The sequence below is a fragment of the Benincasa hispida genome, chromosome 9, assembly GCF_027475165.1.
Source record: "Benincasa hispida cultivar pf3 chromosome 9, pf3_genome.v1.1, whole genome shotgun sequence".
In the NCBI taxonomy this organism is placed as follows: Eukaryota; Viridiplantae; Streptophyta; class Magnoliopsida; order Cucurbitales; family Cucurbitaceae; genus Benincasa; species Benincasa hispida.
Genome location: NC_143486.1, coordinates 36,991,240 through 37,003,876, shown reverse-complemented (window position 1 = coordinate 37,003,876; position 12,637 = coordinate 36,991,240). Strand labels below are relative to the sequence as shown.

Below are 12,637 nucleotides of genomic sequence, written 5' to 3'. Positions count from 1 at the left end.
CATATTCATTATCTTTCCCAATAAATAATCAAATTTGAAATTTAAATGTAATATTTATATAATAATAATAATAACATAACATTAGATAACTATACTAAATAAATATGTAAAAGCTAATCGGGGCGGGGATGGGAGATGGGGAATGCATTCCCCATCCTCGTTTAGCTCACGGAAAATTTTTTTCTCCCACTCCCTTCCCCATTCTCCGCCTAATCGGGGAATCCTCATCTCATTCAAGGTAAGGCCCCACAGGACCCCGTCCCCGTCCCCGTGGAGAAATTGGACACCTCTACCTAACACTCTAATTTCTTTCAAAATGACTTGTTTTTTAAATTAAAAACTTGAAAATGTATATCAAACACACCTTATATTTTTTTTCAAAAAACGAAAACAAAGAGTACATAAACTGTTCCATTGGAGATTAAAATCAACAAATAATAACTGAACTTTGAGAGATCCACCATGAAAATCAACCAAATAATTGACGTACCCTGTTTGCTTGGATGAAAGAAGACCGATGATTCCTTTACTCATAAACCTCTACGGTCACCGGTAACCACTAATAAGAGGTAAGAGGTGAAGAGAGATTTTTCTCAAACTCGTGGCATTTATTAAAAACAACCTGATCCAGATCCATGAGTTTGGTTTCTTAATTCCAAGAATTTTATTCCAAATGTCCAAACATAGGCATACCTTCAAAACCAAGCCCCTAATTCCAAATTCATAGGCCGAACACCCCCTAAATAATTTTACTAAATAGATTGTTCGAATATTCGACGTTAAGAAACTCAAGATATCTAATAGACAAAACCTTAAGAAGGTAATTACTATATGATTTTAAGACCAAATAAATTATTTATCTTCGGTAAATAGGTTACATTCATTATGTCTAACCAAGAGAAATTGACATGAAGACAATTACTCTTTGTCACCAAGAGGAGGATCCTGATTCACAACAGTTTCTGAATCTTGGTCAGGATTTGAGAGTTGTTGTCGATTGGTCGAAGGAGTTGGAGATGAAGTAACTTCGATTGTAGGCGATGTTATTGAAGAGGAAACAGGCCCTTGTACTTCCTTGGCATCACGTGCTGCTTTATCCTTGGCCTTTTTAGCTCTTTCTATCACTTCCTCCTGTATATAAAGCTCATTCAAATATGAACCATAAAAGGGTGTATTTAAATTTCATCCATCTTCAATATTGAGAAATGAGAGCTAACAAATAATTACAAAAGAGCTTAGAAACAGAGGCTTAGTAAAATACAAAAAATCTAATAAGAGACCAAACATCTTACAAAAAACCGTCACATTATCTGAAGATTCTGTTATTTCTCCCACCCCAAAACCCCACAAGATAGCACTAGCACACACCTCCACACCCATAATATTGAGATTCATTCACCTCATCCATCCCAATTTACTATGAGGAAATTGAAAATGTTGAAAGGAAATTTTTTGTCATTTCTTACTCTTCACTCTTGTCTTGGTAGGCTGACTTTAACTTGAAACGAAACTGATCTTAAATGAGGTGGACAATTAATGGGATGTTTGGGGCAAGGAGTGGAGTTATGAAATCTAGGGAGCTATGAACTCTTTAGACCCACAATATAAGGAGTTAACAAGGCATAAAATTATGTTTTTAGTTGTGGGGCCCATGAACTTCTAGGATCAAACAAGAAGTAGAGTTCACAACTCCACAATTCCCAACTCCTTTGCCCATACACCCCCAATTACTACTCCCCTAATCACTCATTAAAACTAAAGAGGATTTACAAACAGATAACAGATAATTCAACCTGAAAACCACCCAAAATTAACCCCAAAAAATGACAAAATCCCAACCATAAAAGTCCCGAAACCTAACCACAAAATCAAGTGGGTAGCTTAGCAAAAAAATGCCAAGCTCCATATCAAAACAATGTGTACTCACAATAGGAATGTCATCCAACCAAAATGATGCTTATAGCCAGATGAAATTCTCAAAATAAATGAAAACTTGATTACTATATGTATAAATTTCACCACTTATTAAGTTTAGATCCCAGAAGTTTAAGGTTATTGACTCGCTTGTGAAAAGTACAAAGATTTATCTCAGAAACATGAACCACAATGACAAGGCATGCAGCATGGTTTCAGTAGGTTCATGAAAAAGCTTCAATCCAGGCCTAACCTACTGCTACACTCGAAAGTTTTAAGCCACAGTAGTTTCATCAGTTACTTATGTCTCGAAGTAGTTACCTTCATAAGCTAATATCCAAGAAGAAAACATTGACAACATCCATGGATTTTAAATGACTTTATTCCTAGTCAGTACTACCATACAACCGTCTTTTTTTGTTCATTGGTTTAGTATAATCTACAGTTCAAGAGATCACAATGCAGTAAACTAAAAACAACATTAGGAAGTTCTACGCAAATTTATGCCATCCTGTTTCAAAAGAAAAAGGAAGTAAACTGGCATTGCAGCAGGGATAACATTGGCTAATTAGAAGGGAAGGAACCTGAGATTATTATCCTTCAATTAGATGAAGCAAAATATTAATAGTAATGATGATTAGCCAAAAGAAATCTCCAACAAAACTAAACTGCTATCAATCACACAAATGGGAAGGAAATAAAAATCAGAATCTCATATCAGTCATCTTAAGTCTATCATTAACTTTGCTGCACCCTACCTGGAAATCAGTAATTTGTTTTTGTTGTTCAGCTTGCAGCCTACCAATCCCACTCAAAACCTCTCCAACTGTTGACTCGATTCGCTCAGTTAAGGCTTCTGCCAAAGCTTTTCCTAAGAAAAACGCATCTAAAACAGTCCTGCTGTCACCATCACCTGCATCATACAGCTAGTTCATTGGATTCTTGATAAAGGTAACAAAACTAGAAGATCCCAAATACAAAAGTTTTCTTTCCGCAGTTTCTGTTGAATTTTCCCCTAATAAGTTCAATATCGTCTTCTTAAAATTGCCTACCTATATCAGCAATGCACATAAGGCAAATTCAGAGAATGGATAATTTTATGGAAAGGGGGAAGGGCACATGAGTATTCCATTGTATACAGATTCAAGTGGGTTTTCTCGTGGTCCTAGAACCCTGTATACTGTTTTTATATTATATATAAAAAAGGACATTTGATTTATGATTATCAGTTTGGAATGAGTTGACTCTTTGAGCAAGTTCTTCATGAGAATCAGAGAACAAAACTATGGTTAAAGGCCTAGATACAAGAAGTCAAGTTCAAGATCTATTTGGTCCTGCAGATTCTCCCTCAATCCATCCCAATTATTCATTCAACCTCCAAACTTTCACCAAAAAATAAAGAGTGTCATATTTCCTCCTCCACCATTAGAAGGAGAAGATCTTTGTCGAACGTGACAAGTTTCATAATTTGGTCAAAACTCAGATTTAAGTGCAAGGAAAATAAATTCCTAGTCTAAAAAACTAATTAGCTCTTAATTCATTGAGTTGAATAAAACAAATCACAACAAAATTAGGCCAACTTCACACTTAATAAAACCATTAACAATAGATCAAACAGTTTGTAGTCATAGAATCAGATAGCTTCATACGAGAAGCAAGACCATCACTGTTTTGTGAAATCCAAATAAAAACCAACAAATACGCAGAGATTCACTCAAATCTCAGAATTAACAACGGATTTAACAACAGATTCACCACTAACACATTCGTGAAATCCACCAATAACTAACAACAGATTGGAAAACAAAAGCAAAGGAGGCAAGGATTAAAGGTACCGGAGCTGCAACGGGCTATGAATCTGGGAGACCCATTTGGTTGAAAATGTGAAATTCTTCGAAATTTGAGATTTGAAGGAGTTGAAGAGGAGCGAAATAGAAGGAGAGATTGAGATGAATAATGGGTAATTTTTGGTTTAGTGGGCACAAGTGAAAAAGGGGATTGGGAAACTGAAGATGTAACCCCACTACTCATTTTGTGCGATGGAATGGAAAATTACACGGCGTCACTTTCTCAGAGTTTCTCGCTCGATTTCTTGACAACCAAACAGGAATTTATAAAAGAAAATCTTTGGTGGGGGAAAGAAAATTGGAAAAATTGTACTTGTAGGCTTGAGCTGTTTGATGACAGTGACTCGGACCTTGCTCATTCCTCGTTCGGCTTACCCAATTGCCACTTTCGTGGATTGGAATTTTGCACCCTGACTAAATGGAAAGTTTTCTAATTCAAAACACACTACACATATTTTGTGGTTATGACATTTATGACTTCTTGTAGCATAAGTTCATCCTTGTAATTATTGTATTACTTTTTAACTTTGGTTTGATAATTATGGGATTCTATCTAGAAGGCCTGAAAATAAGGACATGTTTTGAAGATTTCATTTAAAAAAAAAAAAAAAAAAAAAAAGAGAGAGAGAAATCTATTGAACTTTGTTTTTCGACTAATGTAACTAGCTACTTGCAATTTAGGTATTGACCCACACATAAATATATATATTATTCTCTCTTCTCCATGCATATATTCTCATTTTCATGCATATTTTCGCTCCCTGCATATATTATCTCTTCCCCATGATTCACGCCTATTTCTTCCTCCTCTCTCTTTTCTCATTCCGGCGGTGTGAGTTGTAGGCAAGAGACGGACGGTGTGGGGCAAGCAGATCTGACAACGAGAGACGACCGACATGGAGTAAATTGATGGCACGACATGAACAACATGGGACAAATCGATGGCGCAGACAACATGGGGCGAATCGACGGCGACGAGGCGAGCAGATTCGATTGATGGCATGGTGGGGCAAGCAAATTTGATCGACGCCGACGGGATGAGTAGATTCAATTGACGGCACGAGGAGAGAGAGAAGAGATGAAGATGGAGAATTATGCGTTATAAACCTCCGTATGAAGATGGAGAGATGAAGATGGACTTTGTTCATATCTCCTATACAGATCCGCCGCACCAAGACCGAGGAGAACTTTTCTTTTCTTTTTTAACCCTAAATATATATGTTATAAACCCCCAAGTCAATTGCATTCATTTATTTGATATATGTGAATTATATACCATAGTATATACCGTTGTTTATTTGATATGTATACTATAGTTTATGTTGAACATTAAGTCAATATGTGATTCATATACTGTAGAATAACTAATAAAGAAATTTGATTAAACAATATATATTCTTAATTTTGAATATTGTAAAATTTACTCTTAATTTTGTATATGCTCCAAGGTACGTATATTGACAATGTTTCAAGGTATATTGACAATGTTTCAATATATATTAACATACATATAAGAACATCGGGAGAATATATTACCGTCACAAGTGATACCAAAGTGTATAGATAAATATCTGGTATATAAATCAAATAAATAATAGAATATATTAGATTAAAACAAACAAGAGTGTATATCACATATATAAAAAACCAAACAAGAAAAACGAAAAGATGCTAGAAACCATGAAATGGAAAATAAAATAATGTATTTTCTATCTCCAATTGAAAATGAAAAAATTATATTAAATGTCTTTTCTCTCTCCAAATAAAAATGAAACAAATTATATTAAATTCATTTTTTCCTTCCATAATAAATGTAATTCTCTCTCTATTATTAAAGGGACTTTGAAAATTGGAAAATAAAGGTGGCTCATTGAAAAAGCATAATTACACAATTAAATAGGATAAAAATGAAAATGAAAAAAAAAAAAAAAAAAAAAGGACAAGGGCATTTGTTCAAAAATAAAAAGCCTTTATTGAAAAAAAAAATCAAAATTAAAGACATTTTTTAAATATGGCCAAAGATGATCTTTTATGTAAAAATCCCGATAATTTAGAGGGGTGTTTGGCCCATATTTGAATTTAAGGGGTGACTTTTGAAGCTATGTCTTGGGCAATAAATCAAACTTGTCGGTTTGAGATATGTTTTAATTCCTTCATATCATACCTCTTTATCAATATGGTTGATTATGGTTGATGATTGTCAGTGATCAACCGTCCGACTAAATGTATTAATCATCGACGATCAACCATCGTGACCATCAACAACCAACTATAGTGATAGCCAACGATTGACCATCGTGATCATTGGCAACTGACGTTGTGATCATCAGCGATCCGTCGACCGTTAGGTTCATCATTAAGGTTGTCGACTGTAGTGATTGTGATGATTGTTGTCGATCGACCATCGTGATCATCGTCAATCGACTACTGTGATCGTCATGGACCAATGCATGGTTGTCTGTGATAGTCGACAACTTCTTTTCCTCCATTTTTCTCGTCTTCCTCCCTTTTCTCTTGGATTTTTCAGTTTTTTCCCTTTCTTTCTTTTCACAGAAATAAAAAATAAAATAAAACAATACCCTTTATTCAAGGATCTTCCTAACTAAAGCATGGTATCGATTATGTTAGTCGTGGATCGTTAGATGTTCTTTGTTTCCTGTCATCCACCATCAGTCACTAAGGTCACCAACCACTACCCACCTACCATCGTTGGTCACCTATTGATCGTCCCTGACGATTTTTTCTTTATTTCTTCTCTCTTTTCCATTCAATTTCTCGTTCCCTTCCAATCCTTCTTCATTTTATCAAAAAAAAAAAAAAAAATAGAAACTGAAGGATGGATTCAGAATTCTTTTAAATGCAAATCCCGATGTAAGATTAATTTCATGATTACAAGAAAAAAAAAAAAGAAGAAAAACTTGAGGATTTGAAACAAAACTAACATGTTATAAATGTGTAAATATACTAAATGTCAAACTTTATTACTTTGTTATTAAAATATAAATTTGTTATTTAAAAATAGATAAATTAGAATTTAAAGCGAAATTGAATTTGTTGATTAAACTTTTCTACTTTTATTATGAGTTGTTATAAAATAACTTAATCATTGTCATTCCTACACTATTGTCATGGAAATTAACAGATCAAATGAATTAATCTAAGAGTACAAAAGAGAAGGCTAATATGATTTTCATTTTAAATGAACAAATTAAATTTTTCATTCAAAATTATTATAAAAAAAATTGTTTCATAATGTACTAGAAGTTATATAGTTCATATAACAACCACTAAAAAATATAGATCAGATTACCCATACTCATGCCTGCACCTCAAACATGGACATATGTGATTCTCAAGCTTCATAACTCCGTCAAATAAGCCTCCAATCATTTAATTCTCAGGCTTTTGATTCTAAACCTATGTTCCAAATGCCTCCTAGTGTGCAAAATACATTTTTGTCCTAAAGTTTAAGTTGATGTCTATTTGTACTTTGAAGTTTCAAAATAAACATTTTAGGATTCGTTTGATAATATTTTGTTTTACTTTTTGGTTTTTAAAAATTAAGTACATTTCTTTCAATTTCTTAAAATGACTTTCATCTTTTTTCAAGTAAAATGGTTAAATTCTTATCCAATTTCTAAATTTAAAAAACTTTTTTTTTTTTTTTTACTTTTCAAAATTTGGCTTAGTTTTTGAAAATATTGGTAAAAAGTTAATAAAAAAACAAGAAATTTAGTAGTGGAGTGATGTTTATACGTTAATTTTTCAAAACTAAAAACTAAAAATAAATGAAATCATAGCATCCAAAGTTTGAGGATTGGTTCTAAATGGTCGTTTTGGTGTACCTTTCCCGGTTGTTGTCATTGCCTTTTGCTAAACCCTAAATCTTAACTGTTAAAGGAGCCTAAGGGACCATTTAGAACTATTTCTCATATCTTGAGGCTAAAATGTTCGCTTTAAGACTTTTTAGAGACTAAATAGACATAAACTCCTGAACCTCATGGACCAAAAGTCTATGTTGTCTTTATTTATTTTTATTTTTTCAAATTAAGCTTTTAGATTCTATTTCTATCCATGACTATTAATTTATTTTTTTTGTCATCTACTTTCCAAAAATGTTTGTTTCTTAAAATATAAGAAAGGCGAACCAATAACAAGGAAGGAGAACATTAGCAAATGAGCCTTAAATTTCCAGTTGTATATCTTGTAGTCTTTAATTCTTGAAAATGTTGATTAATTTATTAAGTACAAAATTAAATATTGATGGTCAAAGTGAGCTTAGTTTAGTATTATTTATTATAGCTTCCTTCTTTTGAGGTGGAAATTTGATTTTTCATCATGCATTTGTTGTACTAAAAAATATTTATGGGGATCTATTAGACACAATTATATTTTAGTGACCTATTGACAGATCAATTAGACAGCTAGATTTTAGTAATTTATTGACACAAAATTTAAAGTTTAGAGTCTTATTAAAACCTTTTTGAAAAATTATTAGATACAAACTTGAAAGTTATTGAGGGAAGTTTTCTTTTTAAGCTTGAACTTTGAATTATTTTTTTCCAAGAAGTACTATGGATAGTTTTTACAATAAAATAAGATGAAATTGATGCAACAAAAAATATGGAAAAGAAATTAGACTGCATATGTGACACCATTTACAATATCATTTACGTAAGTTAACATGACAATTAATGTATAAAAATTTATTGAGTAAATTATTTAAACAATATCACATATGTCTTCTAATTTTTACACATTAGCTGTCATGCCAATTTTCATTCTTTATTTTAGCGGAAAAGATATTCTCTTTTTGAACAATTTTAAAATTCAAGAATAAATATGTAATGCCCTAGGCTCAAGATTCGAAATTCAGATTTGGCACCTCCTGACCGTAACATTCTCTTATATTCAAATACACAGGTCCTTTAAGAATGTGGTGTTCTTTTAAGATGTTTTGTCCTCACTCACATGCTATAAGATTGTTTCAAGCTAAGTATGCTTAACTTCGGAGTTCTTATGATTGATCTACCAAAAAGGAAAATGCATCTTGTTGGAATGGATAATAACTTTTAATTCTTTTAAACCTTTCTAGCCATGCTTTCATATTCTCAAGATTCCTCTCATTCAAGTGTGATCTTATTCATTCATTACACCTATTAAGCTTCTGAGCATTACAAAATATGAAACTTTTCAAAATTTATGGACATAATTGAAACTTACCTTAAAGTGTTGCACACCTAGTGGGCTTTATGTGTACAAAAGTATTGTATACAAAACTATGTGTACGAAAGTGGTGAACATATTGACATATCTAGAGAGGCCTAAGTGTATGAAAATGATGCATGCCCACTAGATTATGTGTATACGAAAGTGGTGTACTAAAATGCACTCAAAAGTACGTTTTTAGGCTTAGAATTTTGTTAGTGTTTTGTTAACTTGTGTCCATTGCTGTTTTATTATGTTTAATTATAGAAAATCGAGCATTTGAATCAAAATATATTAACTTGAGAGAAAAATGATATCCCTTACAAAGATCAAAGTTTGACCTACGACAAGAAAATGAGTAAAAAGGGGTGAAAACTACATGGACAATGCTATTATAGCGATGTGGTGCCATGTAGCGCCGTAATGCTATCCTGCTAATTTAAAACTCACGGTTTGTAATTAGGTCATAACTTTTGATTTGGCTATTTTTAGGAAAATGACCATTCATTTTTTTCATTTTTTCATTCTCTATCTATCTACAACATTAGATTTTAGAGTTTCTTTCATCTACTTTTGGTAATCAAGTAAAATAGTGATGAGTTTTAACTTTTATTTATTCAATTCTTATACAATTTAGGAAAACATTTGCCTATATAAAGGAGGATCTTCAATAGTTCTCATCATCGAAATTTAGAGCTTTTGAGGCCAAGAGAGAGAGAGTTATGAGCTGAATATAGAGGTTCCTTGATTCCAAAGCCGATTGGAAATCATTGAAGGGGTTAGTTCCATCACGGGGACGGGACTGGAATGTTAGATAATTCTTTCTTTTTCCTTTTCATCTTGGTTTCTTTTCTATATTTTTGCATTCTTGTTATGATTCTGTCTACAGAAACTATGTTAGACTGCATGTCTCATTGTTCCAAGGTTAGACGGATTTTATGGATTTTGGTTAAACACATTGTGAATTTTGAATGTTAATTTGCATAAATGTTTTCTAGTATGATCATTCTTAATAATTGACCAATATTGAATGATTTTATGATTTAAGTCCTACTTGAGAAAGTAGGTTTTAGATTATATCATGCATACAAGACTATCGTTTGAACACACTAGAGTAATCGGATAATGGTAGAGGTTGTTGAACCTTACTTAATTATCTAGTTTTAAGATATTAGTAATTTGTAATTAGGTGAAAAAAAAAGATTGATACTAAGAGGAACAATCAGAATAAAAAACTTTTGGACCTTGGTGTTATGTTATTTGGCCAAAAAGTCAATGAAATTGTGTTTAATAATGTCATTGATGAAGTTTATTCCCTCGAACTTCTCTTATTTGATAATCTCCATATTTTGTCACTTTTATTGCTCTCTTAGTTTAACTTAAATTAGATTCTCATCATAGTTTAGTCCCCTAGACAAAATTAAAAGGGTCTTTAAATAGTTAAAAGTATCAAACCAATTTTCCAAAGGACAATTCTTGGTCCCTTAACCGTTTTAACTATGTTATTACTAGACGCTTACGCTTGTGCGTATCATATAAAATAAACATGATGTGTATGAAATTGATGCACATCTAGGGGAATGGAAACATAGTGAATTAGGGATGAAAATATCTTTAGATTGTACTAGCATGAAGTTTTCATTTCATATTTGTATGTGATTGCATAGCCAGACCTTAGTAGTGAGGTTACTTATTAAATATTTCAAATACTCATTATTTTCTTAAAATATTTTACAGGTAAAGGCAAGAATGTACCTATCGCTTAACAAGGAGAATTTTTTGGATTGTGTCAATTAAAACCTAAAACTAATAATTGTATCAATTTAAACCTTAAACTTTCGCAATTATATCAATTTACACACTCTTTCAGATTTTTTCAACCAATATCATGAGAAACTTATAATTTGATTCAATTAAGCTCCTAAATTTTCATAAGTCAATCAATTTAGATCCTTCATTAAGATTTTCTTTTAAAACCATCCAAGCATAAGTTCTCAAATGTGTCTAGACTTCTTTAAATGTCATTTTAACAAAATGGATGATTTTGAAAGTATGATTTGATGCTTTTTTTAGTGAAAGTTGTCATTTGCATGTTATTTAACCCTTTCATTTGTTTAATTTGGTAAAATTTTCGTGTATAGGTCCTCTTACAATCTAAAGTGTATTTCTATTGAGTTAGGCTGATTTTATGAGCTTTTATCATTTTTTTTAGTTGCTTTCCAGATTTTGTCTATAATACACCCACATCGTCCAAAGTGATGCACCCGTGTCAAACCCTAATTTCAGAATAGGGCCTAGTCGTTCGTGGTTGCTATTTTCTCAATCCACAATCATTCTTTAGTCCCAAAAATGCTTTGGAGTCGTTCAAAACGTGAAATTCAGTCATTCTTCAATCATCTTGGCCTATATAAAGGAGTGAAGGCCTTTTTCTACAAGCATCTTCAAAATTCATCAACCCAAAGGAGAGATCTCACCATTATATCTGGAAAACTCTTCAAGAACGAGAGTTCTCTAAAGAACCCTAATTTTAGCTCATCCCTACTCCATGAAAACGTGTGGAGAGAGAAAATTTGACCTTTATAAAGTGTGAGATTGATTCAAGAGGAGGTCGTTTATGTATTTCCATCTTGTCTACTTCTGTTTTTGCACTTTTTTCAATTCCATTTCTTTTATCTTCCCATTGACGTTGATATTGTTAACCATGATTTTTGAATCAATGAAATCTATTCATTCTTTCTTAGTTATGAGCTAAATTTCTAAGGGATTCAATCATGTGAATACCGTGGGATCTTGTGGCTTGACCAAATGCTGATACATCTATTTTTTACTTTGACTTGTACATTTTTTTTTTTGTTGATTTTCATGACAACGTGTTAAGTTGAATTGATCATATAATTTAACATACTAGTAGAGTCTTCATGATGAGAAAATTAAGATAAAATTAGATTTCACAAAGGAATACGAGACTAAGAGTCTAGAGATAGAAGTATCATGTATGCTTAGAGATAAGGTATACTGTAGGATAGAGAAATTGTATGAAAATAATATAAGATTCATTTGGCCATAGAGATATAAGTTTAGCTACTTAGACTCCTAAAGAAACTTGATACAAGACCGAATAGGAGAAATTTTCTGCCAATGTTGAGTCATTGTCGACCTGATGTGGCCGTATAGCTCAAGGCAGAGCACCCGACCTTTTGGTTGAAACAGACTATAATCCATGTTTATCAATTATTTTTTACTATTTCATTAAAGAATTCAACCCAACCATCAGTTATTTTAATTGGTTATCATCGGTTTCATTGTGTGCATTGTGCTTAACGAAAATCTAAATTAAATATAGTCTTGTAAGGTACAATACTTGGAATACTCCAAAATTTTATTACTCATTGATAATGTATATTTGCACTTGACCACTTTTATCTATATTTTTATCAGTCATACAAATTTGGCCAATTAATCATCCATGCATAAGGACTCAAATGTGTGTAGACTTCTTCAAATGTCAGTTTAACAAAATAGTGAAGGGATTAGAATTCCCACAGCGGAAGCATACGAACATTGGGTGTCTTGAATTTTGTTTATAAACTTAACAAATATAGAGGAAGACAAAAACTAGAGGATAAACATATTGTCCTAAGCATTCTTTCTATAGAATAATACAGAGA

The 12,637-nt window shown here is 32.2% G+C and overlaps 1 protein-coding gene across 1 annotated transcript; it reads right to left on the bottom strand.

Moving 5' to 3' along the window:
- Positions 1–801: 801 nt before the first annotated feature.
- On the bottom strand, positions 802–4,257 carry LOC120087195 (uncharacterized). The gene is made up of 3 exons (XM_039044103.2): positions 3,750–4,257; positions 2,673–2,827; positions 802–1,131 (listed from the first exon to the last, which is right to left on the bottom strand). The coding sequence occupies exons 1-3, from the start codon at positions 3,943–3,945 to the stop codon at positions 919–921; spliced, it is 564 nt and encodes a 187-aa protein (XP_038900031.1). The 5' UTR covers positions 3,946–4,257; the 3' UTR covers positions 802–918.
- Between the last annotated feature and the right edge of the window lie 8,380 nt (positions 4,258–12,637).